The 22,306-nt window shown below is 39.4% G+C and overlaps 1 protein-coding gene across 1 annotated transcript in view; it reads right to left on the bottom strand.

Moving 5' to 3' along the window:
• map7d1a (MAP7 domain containing 1a) overlaps positions 1-22,306 on the bottom strand; it is a 63,210-nt gene that overhangs the window by 16,073 nt on the left and 24,831 nt on the right. The window contains exons 3-9 of the mRNA XM_084727067.1: positions 15,952-16,020; positions 10,283-10,446; positions 9,875-9,986; positions 5,310-5,414; positions 2,212-2,334; positions 1,854-1,999; positions 1,376-1,506 (exon numbers count right to left, since the gene is read on the bottom strand). Of these exons, the coding sequence (XP_084583193.1) occupies positions 1,376-1,506; positions 1,854-1,999; positions 2,212-2,334; positions 5,310-5,414; positions 9,875-9,986; positions 10,283-10,446; positions 15,952-16,020 (850 nt within the window). The remainder of the gene's footprint in view (positions 1-1,375; positions 1,507-1,853; positions 2,000-2,211; positions 2,335-5,309; positions 5,415-9,874; positions 9,987-10,282; positions 10,447-15,951; positions 16,021-22,306) is intronic.

Raw genomic sequence — 22,306 nt, 5'->3', positions numbered from 1 at the left:
TTTATGGTGCATTTTTCAGTTGGAGCTTTCACAAGATTTTCCATGATTGATTGATCTGCCCTTTATTTCCAGAATTGATCACCATTGTACACATATAACATGTCAAATACATACAACAATTATTATCATTTCCCCGAATCCAAGATGGGATCTTCAAATTTCTTATTTTGGTAAACCAAGAGTCCAAAAATATTCAATCAACAAAAGAGAGAACAACAACTCTTTACCAGAGAAAATTTGAAATTTTTACTTGAAAAATTAGTGAAGCGATTAATAGAGTTTCAAAATAGTTGTCCTGTCGATAAACTCAATATGAAAGAATTGTAAGTTGTAGCCCTAATAACATCAATCCTTGGTGGTTCTTGAAACGGGTGGGAAATTGAGAGTTACATTAAATCAAATGACAAATGACTGCAGTTCAGGTCAGGAGGGAAATGACTGAATTCTCATCCAAGGGGTAAAAAGGTCATTGCCTAACATCAGCAGTGGTAACGGATCATAGGTTTTGTTAAACATGTAAACAGACAATCAATTATCATAATCTTATGTCTGGTAGACAAAATAAATGACTAAACTATTTGCTTAGTGTCTGGGCTCATATTTTTCAAGTTCCAGATAGCTTATCAGGGTGTTCCATTTCACATGTCTCCAATGACTGTACTTGTATAATAAACTGTTTTGTGAATAAACTTAAACGGAATTCAACTGGCAAACATGACACACATACGGAAAAGGGTAACTGCATTTTTTTTTCCCAATTTTTAAAATACAAATAAAATAAATATTCTGAAATGTTCCCACATCTTATCGTGGTTCAATCTTTAAAACACTGTCAGATATTTTCAAAAAGGTCATTCAACCTGATCCTGTGATAGCTAGTTTTTGGCATAACAGTAGAGAACAATAATAATCTCTCTGGCACAATCTCAAAATAACTACATTTGTTACTTTGTTGGCAGGGAGATTAGTCCTTCTTCACTGGAAAAAGTCCTCATACACTGAGCTGGAGCTGGAGATGCTGAGGGAAGTATTTCGTGACCACAGACTTGGGAAACTGAGATTCACTAGATGTGGCTCCTCTGACAAGTCTGAGAAAACTCTGAGACCTTACTAAGTTCAACAGTGTTCCATTTATTTATAATCTTGTATGTATTTTTGGCAATGTAGCCCCTCACAATGAGAAAAGATTTGTGTCTTAACTTTGTGCAACTGTCTGTCCGTACATTTTATTTAATTTATTTATATTTTCTTCTTGTGGTTGTTTTTGTGTGTTCCTAAAAAGCCAATAAAATGCTTCTATGTTAATATGTTTTATAAGATTTTAAACTAACTGCAATTTGGAAGTAAAAAGAAGTAGAAATAAACTTTGCTTTACCTTGGATCAGGTCTGTGTCTCATGCTGGGTAGAGACTGTCTCTTCTTAAGCACCTTCTCTTTACTGAGGGCACTTCTCTCCTTCTCATTCTCCCGTTCCTTGTCTTTCTTTTCCTTCTTGTTTTTATCCATCTGTGTCAAAATAATTTAAAGACAAGGGTTAACACATGTTCAATCTTTCAGCAAACGTGCAGGAAAAGAGGAAGTCTGGTCAGGGGCCATGATTTGCTCTATTGGCAGCTCCATCCAACAATCTCGCTGTAAAATTGTCAGTCAGGTTCGGGTGAATATCAAATCCACTCGTACAAACAGAATCAGCTGTTGTAAATTTCACGGCTGTTTAGTTATGGTCTGATTCAGGGAAACAGCTTACTTTTACATCTCTGCCCTGTTGTAACTGTCTGAAGATTGTGACACTATAACACTTGACTGTCAGCAGCAGACGACCACAGGGCATAAAGCTAATTAGGCAGACTTACGGGTGTGGAGCTCCGTCTGTGCTGGCGCTGGGTGATGTCTGGTGTGCTGGACGTCACTCTCCAGCGGTCAGAGCAGCGGTGGTGGGGCTGGTGGGCGCACAGGGTGAGGGGACTGGCTGAGGCCGAACGGGGGCAGAGAGGAGAGTCTGAGGAGAAGAGAAATGAACAACTTAAATTTTCATACAACATTAAAACATAAAACACTAAAATAAGGACAACACTCATTTAAATCAGGAACTAAGGATCAATAACTATCAACAATTAAAGCTTGTAAGCATTCATACAACAGCAGCATAATTTAATGGATTTTCTGTCAGACAGCAGCTAATGTTAATCCAGTTTTTAAATTTTAACTTACGACCATCTTTGCCATTGTGGAGGACACTGGCAGCACTGCGGCTCCTGGCAAGGAAAGACAGCGTCGGCGTCATCAGCCTGTCGACTATGCTGCTCTCCCATGGACTCAGTGCAAGGCCACGGGCTGCAGGTAGGAGAAACAGACTGATAAATGCGTGTTTTTCTATTAAGGGGGCAGTTTGGATTATTTGAAGTGGGGTTGTCTGAGGTAGGTATCAGTCAGTGTATTAGCTGCAGTAGATGGCAGGTGACACATCCCCAGTTTGGACAAACAGAGAGAAGTACCAGCACTGAAGCTAAGTAATAAACTGCTGTGGACAGGGTCAACAACAAAAGGTATTTTACCCACATAAAAAAAATCAATACCACTTTAAGTGTATACCATCTTCAGCTTTAATTTGCCATCAGACAGCCTTTTGTGATGGGAAACCACTGCTATATAAGCCAAATACTGCCCCATCCAAAGCTACCAAACTCCACAGACAAATTCAGCAATTTTACCTCACAGAGGACAGGAGTTGGCCATCTACCGCTGCCTGTTTGTTTGTGCTATTGTGTGACTTTGAGGAATCCTCCCTACCCATTTAAAACACAAACACACTAACAGATCGATGAAGTTGTCCACCTGAATCTCTCTGTGAGGTGAAATTGCTGATTTTGCCTTTGGAGTTTGTTTGGTTTGGGGAGAGCAATATTTGGCTTGTGCCACTGTGGTTTCCCTTTAGAGCAGGTTGTCTGATGGCAAGGTAAAGTGGTGAAAATATTCTAAATATAACATACTCTTAAACTGATATTGATTTTTTTTCTTAGGTGAGCCCTTTTTAAGCTACTTAACTTGGGGCATGCCAATCCACCACTTTCTGTAGATAATACACTTACTTTGGATCCTCATACAACCCTGCATCAAATAATCCTAACTATTCTTTTAACTTCAAAGATATGCCTTAAAATGATGTCCTCAGTTGAACCAGAACTTTTCTGTAAGTACATCACTCCAAAACCTGAAACATTACAGGAACTTAGGTCTATTTAAAAATCAGTCTTCTCTCCTTCATGACCCAAACACCATACCTTAAGCCTAAAATTTGTCACCAAAGGGAAATGAAAACAGTTATTCAGGTTATGGCTCACATGTAGAAATATCCCTGCAAGCTATAAAGACCCAATCAAATACGCAAAACCCCAATAACACACCTCAGCACCACCCAAAGCGATTATAAGAGGAAGAAAATGAGCTCAGTTAAACTGTCTCCTATAACCTTGGGCTGTAGTGGTACCACCCAAGAGAGGGAGAGTTATTTGAAAGGCTTGTCTAGACGGTGAGTCAGTTATTTATAACCACAGCCTTGAGCATACAAGCAGAGAAGAAGAAGAGTGGAGACTCATCGGTATTTATTTTGGGGAAGACACCTTCCTCTATGGCTGTAAGGTGGAGGATGAGGAGGATGCTACAGTGGATGTTCACAGACAGGCCGTGTAATTGTGTTGGGGTAGAGAGGAAGGCAACAAGAGGGATGTGGTAGCTACCTATCTATTTTTTCCAGCAGAGCAGAGGAACAGTACCTGCTCTGGGGGAGTTTTCAGAATATATTATCTCCTGAAAAATGCTGACTCACTGACTCACTCACTGAAGTTTACTTTTTTTCAAACTCAGAAGTTTCTCCTTCTCAGCAGGAGTGACCTGATTAACTTTACACCTATAAAAAAAAGAGCAGCACTCATCTGAAGCATGAAGAAAAATCGATTCAAGGAAATATTGTCATTTATACACCACGCCCACCTCAAATCATCAATAAAGCATTTAAGACAATATGCAAGACATCCCATATCCAGTTGTGATGATGAAAATGAGAACTGAAGGATCCACTGGACTTTGCAACCACATGAAATGACCACCACACAATGAACCAACCAAAGGAGAGTAAAAAAGACAGCAAAACAAAGTATGAACACTGAACATAATCCACTTTAAAGGGATAGTTTGCATTATTTGAAGTGGGGTTTTATGAGGTACTTGTTTACAGTCGGTGTATTACCTACAGTAGATGTTAGTCAGCACACCTCCAGTTTGGAGAAGCAGCAGGAGTAACGGTGTTGGAGGCTAAGCAGTGTACTACTGTGGACAAGGTCCACAACAAAACATATTTTAACCACTTAAAAAGGTCCATCTTTAAAAACACCTACATCAGTTTAAGCATACTCTATATTTAGGATATTTAAACCGCTTTACCTTGCTGTCAAACACCCTTTTCTGTCAGGATACCGTTGTTTTGTAAGCTACATATCACTCTTTCCAAACCAACCAAACTCCATGGATGAAATCCATATTTTTACCTCGCAGAAAATAGGAGATGCTGGTCTACTTCTGCCTCAATCAGTTAGTTTGTTTGTATTATTGTGCGACTTCTGTGTGTTAAAAAGACAGTTTGCATTCAACAAAGTCACACAACTGACTACCAGACCGAGGCAGCGGTAGACCAGCAACTCCTGTGTTCTGTGAGGTAAAATTACAGATTCCATCCATGAAGTTTGGTTGGTTTTGAGAGTTATACTGGGTTTATAGAACAGTGGTTTCCCCACTGGAGAAGACTTTCTGTCGGTTAGGTAAAACATTGAAAATAATCGAAATATAGCATACACTTAAAGTGATATATTTTTTCAGGTGTACTGTTATTTAAGTGGCTAAAGGACAGCTGTGCATTGCTTAGACTCTCTGCTAGTACTCTTCTCTGCTTTTCCAAACTGGAGGCATGCCAAACGCCACCGACTATAGCTAATACACTGACTATTGTTAAGTACATACAATCCCACATTAAATAATACAAACTATCCCGTTAAAATACAAGCATGCAGAGCATGTCAAACAAAACCCGACCCAAATTCTGGAGAGTAACGGAACAAAAGAACTCAGTGGTTTTGGAAGATGGAAATGGGTCAGCTGTCAACCATCAAGCACAAGAGAGGGACTGAAATCAGAAAGGGGAAGAACTGAAAAAAAAAAAATAGAGGACAATGATTGACGGGTTCGGAGGTGTTGGCGGCGGCAGAGTGATGGACACAGTTAAACGGGAGGGAGGGGCATTCCAGATGTGGTCTTACTTCTGCTGGGGGAGTTCCAGAGCGTGGCGGAGGACTTGGACAGTCGCTTGTTTATAACAGAGTCCACGTGTTTGGGCAGGTTGACCGTTGACACAGAGCATCTGCCTAAGAAGCCAAGAGAGCGCCACACAGATGTTCACACAGGTCACATGGTTGAGAGGAAGAATGGGAACTTCTGTGGCGTCATGTGTTAACGCTCGGATGATTCCTCTACAAACATACACCCACACACTGTGAAGTAACGGGTTGGTAACGTGAGCAGACCCCCATTAAAGCAAATTCACATGTGCTGACCGTGTTTATAATAACATCCACTGCTTTACGGTACATGCACACACACAGCACACCATATGTTCACTTCAGCTAGCCTTTGGGTGTGTAGGCAGGCATCTATGGTGCAAAACATAGATTTTGCATTTGCATATACATTTGCATTAGGACTGGGTATTATTTAAAAAATTTACAAAACCAGTACCAATACCATACCCTTAAAGTGACACCAATACCAACAGAGTACTTCATTTGATACCTTTTTTGCTACTTCATTTCATACCCATCATTTGAATGGAAGCATTCCTGAAATAATCACTGGCGATCACTGGCCATTTTGGTGGCATCTTGGCCGATCAAATGCTGCATTAAATCAAAGAATGCTTGTGGTGATTAGCTGTGAGCAAAACAAAAATAATACAAATAGTCATTTTTTTCTAGATCTGGGTACAATAAGTAACAAAATCAGGTATCATTTGACTGGAGAAGTTTTGGTTCTACTTAATAATGGGTTATTTTGGTCATTACCTTAAAATGGTGGTTCTCAAGTAGCAGTCCAGGGACCCCCAAGCGTTCGTGGCACTCTGCCAGGGGGTCCGTGAAAAGTTTTCAGATTCATTAATTTACACACATAACTATTAGCTTTTCACAACCAATTTTATAGGCCTATCAAATTCAAGTCCCAGGCTAGGCATATTATCATTTTTATCAGGCCTTTCTTCATATTTTCTATCACTTAAATCATATATATCCTAATGTTTTCCATGTAAAGTAATCAGAATCAACATTTTTATACATGTAAGCACTAAGAGTGAAACACACTTTCTTGATATGTGTGTATATATGTTGCGTTGTATTCTGTGTTGGCACGGTGCAAATTTTTTTTAATACATGTCTTTCTAATACATTCTTGTCTCTGTCTGTTGATCTTTCACATAAATAAGTAGCAGTGTCTGTTTTCTATCTTAGAAAGGATCCTTGACTGAGAAAAAATTGAGCACCTCTGCCTTAAGATATTGAGTACGTTACCCAGTCCTATTTAGCAATGTGGATATTTTTGCTTTTATTTGCCATGTTTTTGAGGTATACTATAATAAATCATAGACAAGTAAGATATTTGTCCCTGAGATTTTTGGAACAGCCTCAGTACAACTGAGGTGATTGGAAAGTAGTTCTTGGTGCTTACAGCATTGAAATTGACCTTTAAATGTTCATCAACAACATCATTTTCCAGAAACAGTCAGTGTCCCCATTACTCTGGATAATCCCCAGACTGCACGGTTAACAGTTTCCACTATTTTTTTTTGCTAAAGAAGTAGGTCTGTTAAAAACTGCTGGCAGGAAGGTTTGTGGATTATCCAGAGTAATTGGGACATGATTTGTACTAATGAATATTTTAAATGTCATAATTTTTTAGTACTGTAAGCACAAAAAAATCTGCTCAACTCCAGTGAGGTAAATGTGAAAATAAGTTTGCTTTTTTTTGTGATTTAGCTGAAATGACCCTTTGAGGTTCCCTTTCAAAATTCCAGATTAGAGATGAAAAGGACAGTTCAGTCCAAAATCAAAATGATTTGCCCACAGCCTGTAGTACTATTTATCCACATAGATAGTTTTAGTCTGAGCTGCTGAGTTTTGGAGATACCAGCTGTAGAAGATGTCTGCCTTCTCTGCAATATAATGGAATTAAATATCACTCAGCTTGGGGTGCTCAAAGCACCAAAATAATACAGTTGAAAAATTTAACACCAGTGTCTCTTTTTAGAAATCACAACTCAAAATAATCCACAGACCTTCTTGTGAGCAGCTTGATGTAGGAACTATTTTCTTTCTAGTAGAAAGAAAATAGTTTCAATAGATTCTACTACAGGAAGAAAGTCGTTTCAGTGGATTTTACCATAGAGAGAAAGTAGTTCCTATATGAAAGTGCACACAAAATAGTCTGTGGATTATCTTGAGTATCTGTGTTATGATTTCTGGAAAGAGACACTGGTTTTGAATTGTTCAAATGTATTATGCTCTGAGCACCACAAGGTGCCATTTAGTTCCATTATACTGAAGAGAAGGCAGACATCTCTACGGCTGATATCTCCAAAACCCAGCAGCTCGTACCAAAACAATCTAGACAGATAAATAGCACTACAAGCCAGGAGAAAAATATGTATTTTGACTTGGGGGGTGAACTGTCCCTTTAAAAGATTTATCGCTACATGAGAATTACACCAATTCCAAAAAACATGTAAACAACACTCAGGAAGATCCTTTAAAAAACAGCTTTCAAAGCTACTAACTCAAGCAACGAACAAGAAAAGATGCCTCACAATGAGCATAACAACCAAACAAGTGATGGAAAAGAGGCTGCTGGGAAACGTATACTCATTCAAAGTTGATGACGTGAACTGGCACTTCAGAAAAGGGCAAAACCTTGAATCCTTGAGACCATTCATGTGCAATGCTTGCATCTATCCCAGTGCTATATCCCTTTAATACACTGCAATCAAACTAACACTCTGCTCTTTACCCAAATGTCGTCAGACATGATTCAGAGAACATTATGGTAATGGAGGTAGAGTATTAAAGCAGGCCTTGTCTATTCAAATAGTGGATGAGGCAGTATGCTCTTTTGACAGAGGCCAAGTTGTGCACTTTTCCTAAATAACATCCCAAACTCTGAGCCCTTCCACTGCAGCCTTTTTACGCTTGTTTACTTCCATCATCTGACAGACAGACAGACAGCAGGCTGGTGAGGGAGGAAGGAAGTGAGAGATTGATTAGAGAGTCAATAATTCCCCTGGCATATGGCAGAGGAGATTACACGACATAAGAGTGAACTCTGGGGCTCTTCAGATTTAGAGCTACAAGTCGGGACAAGGGCACAAAGGGAGAGGCACTGCACTGTTAAAACATCATTTTTACAGTACTGCCTCTGCAGTCACTGCAGTGCATGGATCTCATAGGCTGTTGGACTGTCAGGACATTTAACAGTTCAAATTTAGCTTTATTCAGTTTTCCAATAGTCGATAGAACCCTGCTTACTGCAACAGTAGCAATAAAGCAGCTGAATACATTTTCACTTTGTGCGATCAATACAGTCTGGTCATGATCAGGAGCTAATGACCCTGAAGTAATGTTTAAGAGGCAAACAGCGTGCTCGGACAGAGCTGCAGTGGCTAACACATCAGAGGAAATGGTGTGTTAAGGTGGAGGGAGGAGTGTGACTGATGCAGCAAAGGCACATCAGACTAAAATATGACAAAATAAAACCTCAGGTGCTTTCCAAATCTGTTTGGGCAGCATTCCCGACTGTGCACCTGCCAACATCTTATGCCAATCCCAGCAGTGAGCATAAAACACTGTGCACCTGACTCAACCATCTCTGTTGCTGAAAAGCAAACAAAATAATTCACCTAAACAAGATGATTACACACTATTTACAGGCTGCAATACTTCAGATCTATTTAAACATTTCAATTGAGCCACAGCTAATTATTAGTTTCATTATTATTATTAAATTAATTAATTAATTATTTGTCCTATAAAATGTCAGAAAATGGTGATAACTGTTGATCAGTGTTTCCAAAAGCCCTTGGTGACATCCTCAAATGTCTTGTTTTGCCCACAAACCAAAGATATTAAAACAATTAATCAGATTCGTTTTATAATCGTTTTTCTTAAGCAAAAACATTTGCTGGTCTCAGTGTCTCAATGTGAGGATTTTCTACATTTAGTTAAAGTTTTGGGGTTTTTGGATAAACCAAGCAATTAGAGGCAATCACGTTGGATTTGGGAAAACTGAAATGACATTTTTCTCAATTTTCTGAACATTTTCTGACATTTTACTGACTAATTAGAAAAATGAGGCATTAGTCAATGATTTAAATCACTAAAAATTAATCCTTGTGGCAGCACAACGGATGGACAAACCAAATCTCCCTTTAAAGAAAAAAGAATCCTGCAAAGACATTTGGCAGCTGAAGCAAGTCAATCATTTAAAGAGAAAATAGCGATATCAGGTCTGCTTTTCATGTCAGAGGTGTTTCTATTAAAGTAAGGAATGCACACATCAAACATAACAGTGAGCTACATGACAGCAGACTGAGGCTAAAATAATTTTCCTCTAATGACTTGAGAGGCTAATGGCACTGAAACTCAAGAGCCAATAATGATGAATAAAAACCTCAACAGACAGAATCTATAGCCACTGGTCATACATCGCACAGATTTAATGATTACAAGTGAGTCCTTTGGGTATTATTTTAGGAGGATTTGTATCCAGATCGGATCATTTTACTCACCTTCTTTCTGGCTGGAGTTCTGGCTTAGCGCACCGGCCCAGGACCATCTCTGCTGACGGATTTCTGCCCACGTCTTCTTGGTTGACCTGTGGATGGCAGCCTCATAGCGCTCCTGAAAAGGATAAAAGATGGGACAGATATCAGTTATCCTAATGTTTAATGCATCGAAGACAATATCAAGAAGTGAGTGCATGGTGCATCCTTCAGCTGAAAACCTGGATTCAAGCACTCAGCCTGGACTAGGCGTCCTTGAGAAAAATCCTAAAGCCCCTCATCTGTAACTGACCCTGTTCAGCTGCCATTCCGGTGAGGCAGGGCATTAACATTTCACCTCTGGGTATCAATTCAAAAGTACAACACCATCACATATTTAATGGATTATTAGCTAGCATTTTTATCCAAACATACTTTATTCTTCTCCAGTTTCTGTTTCTGTCTCTCTTCCAGGGCGGCTCGCCGTTTTTCCGCCTTGATCCGTTGTTCCTCAAGCTTCCTGCGGCGTCCCTCCAGCTGCTGCTCCCTCAGCTGCCGTGCCTTCTCCTCCTTCTCCAGCCACTGCGTCTTTTTAGCAGCTAAGATGGGACAGAAAACACGGTCAGGAAAGTACGATTTCACCAAGAGATCACTGGACAAAGGAGCAGTCTCCCTCTTCCCTGTCCTTTTAGAATACTGTGGGTATAGTACACTTTCTCTTTGACAGGTCAGGTCATGTGGTCATGTGATATCTGCGCTTTGGCACATCTTTTGATTGGTTGGGGATTTTCAAGAAAGATGCTGTTTGAAGCTTGAAGGAAATATCCAAAAAGTCAAGCCTCTGTGATATTTACTTAACATCTAAAGCTCAGAAAAAAATAAGTTGCCCTTCACCTCAGCCGTGCTTTGTGTTTGGAAAAATAAATTCAATTACTTGACTTTTCCACAGGATACTTGCATAATGCCACGTTAGACAGATACAGTGCTTCTGAAGTGACACTTTTACACCACACTAATCGCATCAGGCCTCCACGTCAGCTTCAATAAACCACACACTTTGATATGGAAATCGTCTCCTTGTGCCTGAACCATTCAGAGGGGGCGTGAAGGAGCCTTTTGCAGCTGCTCCTCTGTGTACACAACTCACCCTATTTCTTGAAACTACAAAGTAAAACCTCCATGAAGAATCAGCTTCTGCAAGGAGGCGAGGCTTAGTTTTCCAGAGCACTTGATGCAACAAAAGCAACTGGTTGTGGATTTCAGATTATCGTGACGGATCATCGCAGAGATGCTGGAGGCTAGAGGGGTTAAAATTTATTGCGAGGCCCACAGCTCGGCTTTTATCTTAGACAGGAACAAAAAGCTGAGTTACACCAAGGCACTGCTTGCCAGCAGCTTGCGGCAAAAAGAAAATATCTGCTGCTGCAGTGCGTATATCTCAGCTCATCGCAGCTTGATGGCCTCAATTTTAGAGAAGCCACATCTTTACCTTCTAGTGATTCGGAAACTGTTTCATAATTCACCCATTGTGCTGTGAGGGAGAAGGAAACTGGCTTCACTGTACACAAATGCAATGTTTAAGACCTGCTGAGATAGATTACAGTTTTCCACATCCATAATATTCCCTCCCTCTGCAAAAAGGAAACCTTTAGGTCACAAACTTGCTGTAAAAAGACTACACAGTCTTTCCAAGCAAATCAAGTCTGTGACACTGCGTGGCAGTAGCTGATTGAATATTTGAATTTCACTCATGCAACAGAAGCGTTTTGGTGGTTTACCAGGCTGTAGGTGTTGCAGGTTGCAGGTTGCAGGAGGGAAAACAAACTGAAAACATGCTGGAAGCTTGGTGGTGACGCTAAACTATTAAGAGTGTTAGTCTAAATGATTTCAGTTTTTATCATCAGATAGTCATGCATCTAAAACAGGACTTTAAAAGGATAGTTCAGATTTTTTGAAGTGAGGTTGTATGAGGTACTCAGGGTTCAACATTAGTGCTTGTTTTGTTCAATTACCCAGCTGGGCAAGTGGGTCAGCAATCCCCTGTACAACTGTTTTGTTAGCAGTCATTGAATAACAACAAAGACTTAAGTTACTTGTAATGTTTAATCCATGGCTGCAATGTTTATAAAATGTCCATCGCAAAGTCCTGATGTGATGTCTTTAAATGTCTCCTTTGTCAGTCTAAACCCTAAAGATATTCTTCTGGCATTTTGCATGCAATTACTTCGCGATTTATCAATTCTGAAAGTAGTTTAATAGTTTAAGTAAAATCTTTTTTGTCAATTGCCCGGTCAGGCAAGTAAGATGCAGGATTTACTTTTATGGTAATCCTTATTATTAAGCCCGGTAGTTTAAATGTCCACTATATTTAGAATGTTTTCTCCACTTTACTTTGTCATCAGACAGCCTTTCTGATGGCAAACTGCCATTGTATAACCCAAATATTGCTATACATAGAGTCCAGTGGTTTTGGAGAGAGCGATGCAACGGCTTAAAAACAATGGTTTCCAGTTGGAAAAGGCTGTCTGACAGCAAGGTAAAGCAGTGCAAATATTACAAACAAGCATCCACTTTAAACTGATGCTGATTTTTTTTTTTTTTTAATGTTAACATTTTGTTGCTGACTCTGTCCACAGCAGTACATTGCTAGGCTGACCACCATCTAGTGTTGGAAATACACTGACTATGAATATGTACCTCATACAACCCCGCCTCAAAAAATCTGAACTTTCCCTTCATGTGATAAACAGATGTACAATTATGAATATCTTAAGCTAACATTGCTTTAAAATGTGTTCCCTCTACTCTCCCCTGAAAGTGATCAGTGCTGACAAGTAGCATCGGGACCTACGACAGTAAGATTATTAAATAGTCATACACAGAAGGCTGCTCAAACGCTGCTACATTAAGTATTTATACAATCCCACCAAAGACAGACAGAGGAGAGCAGCTTCTGTGCAGTCGCAGACAATTCCCTGATGCAAGTCGTTCAAAGACTCACTAAAACGTAATAAGGAACCAATAAGATAAAAGAGGGATTTTCTTTCACTACTAAAATAGTCATACTCCTGGTGACAGTTGATAAGATCTCTTTTAAGCTGGTCTTGTAAACACAAGATTCAACAGGATCTCATCTCTTATCCGGGTCTGACTGAGAGTATTAGATCTGACCCGTACCATCTGGCACGACCCGATGATCGCCCAATTAGACTGATCCTCGCTATGAAGTCTGTCAAAGTCGTCTTACTGCTGTCGAACACACAGTTGGATTAGACAACATGGAATTACTGAAAGTATGGGCACGATAGTTTAAAGAAATCAGTGTCATGTGATATATGTCATGATTTGATTTTTTTCTATATTTTACGCAGAAATGTCCAAATGTTATACATGTAATGTAGCCTCAAATATAGCTTTGCGAGAACTTGATGAAACTGGGGCTGAGACGGCATATCACCAATTTTACCAATTTCTCCCCAGCTCTAAGAAAATAAAGAACACAGACTTTATGAATCTACTTTTGAACAATTTTTCTACTGAACACCAAATACCACGAGAACCCCGTGAGACGTCCATAACTGAAAAGAAGAAATATCTGTGCAAAAGTTGTGAAAATACCACTCAGCTCTGTCCATGAACACTAATTTCCATATTTTTCTATGTCAGAAATCTTTGAACCGTGTGTGTTTCATTTTGGCAGTATAAAGTTGTTTAGATGTAAATTCGCAGCCAAGATAAATCTGGCTGCATGCTTCTCTAAAACCTCCAACTTCTCCAGTAAGATGGTAATCATAGTAGTTTTGCGGCATGTGGTTCAAACATGTTATCTTTAAACCCACAGAGTTCTGTGGTGTCTGCAGCTGGAACATGTGGATAAACAAAGTTCAAATTCAGGGCATGTTAGATCTTAAAAATTGAGAATCAATAATAATGACATTCATTTAAAGATAAATGATTGGTTAAGTGATCAGTCTATGCCTACATGATTTTTACAAAGATGCATTGTTGATGTTCAAACAGGAAAGGTTATAATTGGTTAAAATTTCTGTGAAGAATTAAAAAAAAAAAAAACTATGATTTTAAAAAACAGGGAACACCACTGGGATTAAATGAATGAAAACGCTCTAGTGCTGGGCAATATGACCAAAACTCAATGTTGTAAGGTTTGGGCAATCCTTTTTTAAATCAGTTTGCTAATAAAATACATTTTATTAGCAAACGGCTCCTGAACAAACCATACTGGACAGTCCCTGGTTATTTTTTACATTTCCTCAGGGCTCCCTGATAATGACAAGTCTGTAATATATCTTCTTAAAGCTCACATTTTAAATAGGAGGAACAACTGTAGCTTTAAAACTGGTGCTTATTGTTTTACATGCTGCTGTGTTATAAAGTAAGAGGTGGAATGAAGGAGAGACGCTTTTAACAAACATACTGACATGAGCAAGTTTGTTCAGTGACTCCTAATGTCTGTATATTAAGTTTTCGGTGTATTGCCCAACTCTAGTTAAAACTACTGAACTTTATTAAGTCGAGACATCCAAATGTAACAGAATGATCGAAAAGGGACACCACCAACACCACCAACACCACCACCACCACCACCACCACCACATACACATAGGTGAGTGGCTTACCTTGTAACATGCCGAGCTCTTCTGCAGGGGGAATGGGTGAGAGAGAAGACAGAGGCAGCTGTCAATCATGCAAAGCAGTGTACGGCCAGCGTGTAGCCAAGTGACAACGTGACAGCCGTGTGGACTTGGGCAAAGAGATGCAATATCAACCGACACAAAAAGTACAGCCGTGTCAATTGTTATGACGCCTAAGTGAAAGGCACTGAGAAAGTTTTGCACCAGTGGAAGGTTTAGGTGCTTTGGTGACTCAGTGTTGTTGCATGGAACAAATTTCAAATGAAGTCAAAGGGATAGTTTTGATCATTTGAAATGGGGTTATTTGAGGTACTTATGAATAGTCAGTATATGACCTACAATAGATGCCAGTCTGCACACCCCAAGTTAAGAGAAGCAGAGAGGGAGTCTGCTATATTTGGAATATTTTCACCACTTTATTTTGCCATCATACAGCCTGTTCTGACAGGAAACTGCCACATAATAATATCTCTCCAAACCAACCAAACTCCATATGCATTCAATGTACAGGTTTGGTTTGGTTTGATAGGATAGTTCAGATTCACCAAAGTCATACAACATGCAGCAGTAAACCAGTAACTCTACAATGAAAAATTACTGAGTTTGCCCATGGAGTTTGTTTGGTTAGAAGAGAGAGATATTTGGCTTACAAAACCTTAGTGTCCTATCAGGAAAGGCTGTCGACAGCAAAGTAGAGCAGTGAAGATATTCTAAATTTAACAGAAACTTAAACTTGCAACACTGATTTTTTTTTCAGGTGTGCCTTTTTTAAGTGTCTAAAATACCTTTTGGTGCTGACTCTATCTACATAAGTTAATGCTTAACTTCAGTGCTGATACTTTTCTCTGCTTCTCCTAGCTGGAGGCATGCCAGTGACATCTACTGCTATATTAATAAGTTCATTACACAACCCCACCTCAAATAATCTGAAATATCCATATAAGTCATAAGAGATATTCATCACACTATGAAAAGCTGTAAACTTGTTAAAATAGTTAACTTGACACATAACACATGATGATTAAAAAAACTGTACATTTTTGTCACTTGTCCAACATTCTTAGTTAGTTGTGAGGAATATCTCATTTACTCAACATTACATTAACATACATTTTAGTGCAGTGTTAAAGCACTAATGAGTTTATCAAACATACAATAAGCAAAAGTTTTGACAGTGCTCATTTCAGCATGCATGTAGAAAATGAATGCTTGCTGTCATCTTTGGTAAAATGGTGGGTTGGCTTTTGCCAGTTTCAGCCTCATTTTTGCAGAAGCTCAAACAATCCTTTTATCCTCCCTTTATCGTACATGTGCATGCAATCTGCAGCCTAGAGCCAACCCAGTAGCAATGCAACCAACACAAATGAACAGCAACCTCTTTCACCCCAACACTAGGGGGAGCTCTCTTCCTATATAATGGGACTGTCCTCTCACCCCCTTGTTTCTACTTACCAAGATATTTGGCCTTCTCCTCTCTCCGCTCCTTAGCAAGCTTCTGCCTCTCCTCTGACTTCATGATGTCTGGTGTGACAGTGGAGGGGGGAAACAGGAGAAAAATACAGAGAGGATGTATAAGTGAAAGGTGTCATATTGTAAGTTTATATCATGTCCAGTCCATTTAGCCTAATCTGACCTTGATCACACAACTCTTATTTTGAAAAACTTCATAAATCTTACCATTTCTTTTTGTTTCCTTGCAGGTCAAAACAAATACAACATCATGTGATCTGCAACTCCAACATACCTGGCAGAAACCGAATATCTGAGATATTTTTGGCTACGCATCTCACCAAGTGAGATTCATGACATACTTCCATATAAATGAGCAATTAAGGTCAAAATGCTCTTACTAAGAACTTAATTAAAGCTGGTTAGTCAAGCTCATCGTAGTTGTAATCCGTGGGGGTTACTTGTGTTTTGCGGCGAACAAATAATTTATTCAGTTTCCACAACCCAACATACCTACGGTGGGGTGAAAAGAGCACAGTGTGAGTCTTAATATTATTCAGTAGATCTAGAATTGTATTTTGTTAACAAAGCACTGAATCTACCATGAATTAAGGGCCAAGTCTGTAAGATTTAGTGGCATGTAGAGGTTTACAGGGTTCAACATTGACGTTTTTTTCCCACGCCTGGTCGGAAATCTACTAGCCCAAAGTAAATTTTTTCTTTCCCCTGTACAAATGATTTTATTTATTGCAGGTAATCAAATAGCAACAAAGGCAAAAGTTAATTTTCATGCTTAATCTAGGGCTGTAACATCCATAAAATATCAGAAAATAATGAAAAATGTCCATCCCAGTATCTCAAAGTCCAAGGTGACGTCTTCAAATGTCTCGTTTTGTCCATCTAAAACCTAACCTAAAAAAAAGATTCAGTTTGATATGATAACAAACTAAGAAAAGCAGGAAATCTCCATATCTAAGAGGCTAAAACCAGCATTTTCTGCAATTCTTTCATGATAAATTATGTAAAATAATAATTTAACAGTTAATTTCTTTTTACCACTTTTCCAGTATGACAAGTGTGTTGTTAGATTTACTAGCCCGCCATGGCATTTTACTTGCCCCAGGCAAGGTGGCAGTCCTTTTTGTTGAACCCTGGTTTACTGACTGCAAACACCTCACTTAACCCTCCCCTTCCAAGAGTGCAGGAGAACCTGTGGTGGCCATGAAACACATGAAAAAGAGGACCCATGCCCTCTGTATTTATAAATGGCTCATTCTAAGGTAACAAAAGCAATTATACACTAATGGAAACATACTTATGAAGTGAAGCTCAAGTTCTGCCACATTCTACCAGTAGGTCCCAGTAAATCTTGCACACTGGACCTTTAATTTCAAAATCCTGTCAATGTACAATAACATCTTTTGTACCATCTATCATAAACAGTTGCCTTTCCAACCTCTCTCAACACAAAACTGACCAGAAGCGACAGTGATGAAAAATATTACCTGAGTAAATGTTTTCTTCACTGAAACAAAGTCAAAGCAGTAGAGGCTTTTAACTTTAAAATACCACCGTAAGGAAATGCATGCCACAAGACAATGAAAGGAAACTGCCAACGTCAACATTTTAACACTGATGCCGACCAAATGGTGTGAAGCCAACTTGTATTATGTTTCCTGGATTAAGAAAAAACACAAAGAACAAAAGTTTGAAGAAAATTCTTCATTGAAACCAATCTTCTCCTCATAAAATCTTCAGCGTGTGGCAGCCTCACTAAATCTCCTCTGCCATCTGGATGTGGGTGTATGTTTGACTGTGATATGTTATGGCTACAGGGCAGCACTCACATATATCTCTTCTCTCTGTGACATCTCTGATGTCCCTCTCACACATGACATTCCTTCCAAATACCACAGGGGAACCGCTCAGTGAAAAAAAGCAGAGGGAAACAGCAATGCAAACAAATACTGTCCTGAGCCATTTCAAGAATTCAAACTGCATCCTTTCACGATCGCTGGTTCTACTTCCTGGGAAACAATGTTGTCATTCTGACTCAACAAAGGTCGCCTCTGTGTGTTTGCCAAAGAATATCCAACTTAAAACATTTTACCAATAGAGGTGAAACTATTATTTGATTCATTAATTAGTCAGTGGTTAGAAAATTAATTTGTAGTATTTTGATCATTCATTTATCACCAGAAGTGGCAAAAAGTCACTGGTTGCAGCTTTTGAAATGTGAAGACTTGTTTTTTTAGGTGTCAGCTCATCCATTATATTTAATGCCACTATTAATTTAACCACTAGTATTTTGATAATGATTAATTGTAGTAATACTCTGATTCCAGCTTCATAAATGTGAATATTTTTTGGTTTCTTTACTACTCTATGACACCAAGCTGAATATATTTGGGTTGTGGACAAAACAAGACATTTGGGGACGTCATCGTAGGCTGACTGATTGGTATTTTTCACAATTTTCTGACATTTTTCAGAAAAGGCTCTGGTAACTTGTGATGGGCATTTTCTTGCTTTTTCTGGCATTCTATCAAATGAATTTAGAAAACAATGGGTCATTTTCACAATAATCTTTATGTCTATAAAATGTCAAAAATATGGGAAAGTGTTTTGTCCAACCAACATTGAAAAAAACCCAAAGACTCCTCATTTACTATAATAAATGACAGAGAAAAGCAGCAAATCCTGACCTTTAAGAAGCTGGAACCAGAAAATGTTTGACATTTGTGCTTGAAAAATGACTGAAAAGATTAATCGTTTATCAAAATAGTTGTCTAGAACCTGCAGAGTCACTGAACACTATCTCATTTTGCGATGCTGAAAGCCAAATGTCAGGCAGTAAACTGAAGACTTAATTGAACTTACTTTCTGAACAAACTTTCATCTTTTCTTTTTTATAACTTTGGTAGTTTTAGTATTATCAAATGTTAGTGTTGTTCTTCATTGTGGTATTATAAACATATCTAAGTATGGATACTTTGACAACCTTATGTGTAATTACCACAAATGAACACCGGCACAGACTGCAGTCTTTCTGGAGTCTTACATCATTACATCACCCCCCCTTCATTCTTCACAGACCAGATGTTCAACATCAGACACAAAGGAACTCGTCCTTCGGTGACGTCTAATAGGGGGAGGCGTGAATCATAAACACGAAAACAATCTGCCATGCAGCCTCCCCTAAGTACAACCCCTGACCCACTTTGATATTTATAGGACTTTGTAGAGCCCATGTGCACGGGCTTGGTCAGTGTGATGTGCTGCTGTTTGCAACTCACCACCGTGTTAATCATAACGTCACATGCACAAAGCTTCCAAGACAAAAAGAGACTGGCCTAGAAAATGCTGCTAGGTGCAGTGTTTGGGCTTTACATCCACCCCCACACACTGGCATCTTCTGAAAATGTCAGATCTGTGTTATTTTGTTTGCTTCTAAATTGGGGTGCAATAGGGGCAGTGCACGATAAACTGTATAGTGTGAGGTGCAACCTTCAATTTGCAAATTCAACAAACACACATAAGAAACGAGATAGAATTTTTACAAACAGGTTTCTTTCACTATATTCTCCTCTGCCTTAACATTAGGGCTGTCTTTGACTAAGACTTTTTTCAAACAAATCAGATTTGGCAGATTTACGAAATTAATATTTGACAATTCTTTGTTTTTTTCCAGTTCAGTGCACCTCACTAAAATCTTCTACCCGCCTCCATGTGTTTTACCAGTAAGATTGTCATTTTAACACTTTTCTTCACCATCTGTGATGTGAAACATCAGATTTTCACACAGTCAGAGAAAGTATAAGTGTGCGTCCTCCTATAGGTCAGTTATAAAAATCCAGCACAGCAGAGCTTCTTTCCCCAGACTGCAGCTGTCCTGCATCACCTGCCCTGCACACGCCACGCTCCTTCACTCTGTGAATTCAGGATTTATTATTTCCCCCAAACCAGAGCTGGTGATTGCTGGAACAGTGGAAGGTCAAATCAAGACGTTTTTGGTTATATATTGTTTCTGTCGATGATGATGATTTGATCGTTTCTGGTTAAACAAACCATATATTGCTCTTGAAAAAAAAAGGATCTCTCTTTGAAGATCCTTTCTATAATGTTGTCAGACACTTCTAATAACAACCCAAGCCTGTCAGTGGCAAAACAAGCACTAGTAAGCACTGGTAAAGTCATTGACAGCGTGTCACCTGCGCTCCGTTTCTATCACTCTTCCCTGCTTCCATCAGTTAGCTTTATTGTTTGCGGTGACTTAGAGACTCGGTTTGTAAAGTTTACAACCTGCCAAGTTGTTGCATTGCTCTTCGTACAATGAAGCAGCTAAAAAACAATAGCTGAAACTTACCAACCACTTCTTTCACCTTCTCTCATCAGTTAATCAGCAGTGTAAGTGCAACAGCTAATATAAAACTATATTTATGATTTTCCTTATTCCTCATTGAAATGTTCCTGTAGGCTTCTGCCTGTTTTATCCTGCACACTGACTGACAGAAAAAAAAGACTGCTGGACTGTAGGAGAATCAGCTGAGGGGTCTCCAAATGATAATTCAAATCTTCAGTTTTCATGAGGTACCATTACTCAACATACTCAGCCATAACAGTGGAATGACCCCTGACACGACCTACATGAAGAGATTCTCTTAGACAAACACGAAACACTGCTTTCACAGGAAAACGTTTGAGTTGTGACAAAACACAGCTGAGCAGACTACAGTATAACCAGAAGCAACAGCTCTCAACTGAACCACAGGCCTCAGCATTTCATTTGACTAATGAAGGAGTCACAGAGGGCTTTTCATCTTCATTACGCCCCTCTGGGTGGTGCAAAACCACACATGTAATGAGCTTTACTAAACTGGCGGAAAAGGAACTTGAAGGGCAAAAGGGAAGTGTGGGTCATTTTTGGATTTTTGGAATCAGGAGACTGAGGACTCAGCTACATATTTCTCTAAAATAGACCAAACTTTGGGAAATAAACAGAATATCATAAAAAAAAAGTCTTGATATAACTGATCTGACCATAACAGGTCATAACAAGGAATCAAAACTGGAGGCATTGTTACAGTTTTGGGGGCAGTTTGGGGATTTAAAGGGGGTTTATCCCTGTCACCTCACGCTAAGGGAATAAAGACCATGACCACAGTGAATGGATTAATGGATAAAGAATAAAGGGGAGAGAGAAAAGAAGCTTACACTCCCAAAACCCTCAAACATGTTCCTTAGAGTTTGCATGTGCTGTTAGCCAGAGTCTGCAAGGCGTTCAAGTGGTGGCATTGTGGCCATAGCTATGGTGCCAGCCGGTCAAACTAAATGCTTTCTTGGCATTGCTCACTGAAATGGGATTCCCATTCACATTCCTTTTTGCCCACCTTTCATTAGGGCCCGGTGCATGGCAGTGATCAGCATTAGCTCCACTTACCATGAAAGCTCATTTGTCCATATTTTACTGGGATATTTTCTTTACTAATTCAATTGTGCCTAAAACCTTTGAGCCCAAAGCTGAGATGTTCTCACACAGCAGCTTCTGTTCCACGCTTGTTCCGACACTTAAAGATAAACTGCAGCAGCTCTACTGGATTTAGCTTCACGTCTGAAAGCATGTGGTCACTCTTACTCAGATACTGAATCAGTGCCTTGCCTCAGGAGAGCTGACCAAACTCCAGTAGATGGCAGATGTAATTGCACCATCATAAGAGCTGATTCATGTCAGGCCAAAATCAGATTCCATAATAGGTTTTACTTTAAAGGGATAGATCGGATTTTTTGAAGTGGGGTTGCATGAGGTACTTAACCACAGTCAGTGTATTACCTACAACAGACATCAATCAGCGTGCCACCAGTTTCGAGAAACGGCAAGTGGATCGTAGAGGACACTAAGCAAAATAATAGAGTGGACAGCAGCTAAATGTACAAGTAAACTCAAGTAAAAGTGAAATAGTAAAGGCTCTGAAATATACTCGAAGTACAAAAGTAAAAATATCCATTTGAAGGACTTTTCTACTGGCTGTTTCAGTGACGATACGCACCAATGCATAGACCAAGGAATCGTCTTTGCAATGTATTATTGTCCCATCCACTTAGTTTGAAATCAGATGGTGAGATGGCAGAACACGATGCAAAGTAAAAATGATCAATAATTCCCTTCTGGGTGCCCCAGTAGCTTGGTTGGTGGAGTATGTAGCCCATGTTTGAAGGCTAAGTCCTCAGCACCAGCTGTGGGTGCGATTCCATCCTGCAGCCCTTTGCTGCATGCCTGCATTCATGGCTTTACTTTGCCGTCAGATAGCCCTTTCCGAGTGGAAACTGCCCGTTACATAAGCCAAATACCACACTCTCC

This window comes from Lutjanus erythropterus, chromosome 9 (assembly GCF_056507025.1).
Source record: "Lutjanus erythropterus isolate fLutEry1 chromosome 9, fLutEry1.hap2, whole genome shotgun sequence".
NCBI lineage: Eukaryota > Metazoa > Chordata > Actinopteri > Lutjaniformes > Lutjanidae > Lutjanus > Lutjanus erythropterus.
The sequence above is the reverse complement of the archived record's forward strand: the minus strand, read 5'-3'. Positions and strand labels throughout refer to the sequence as shown.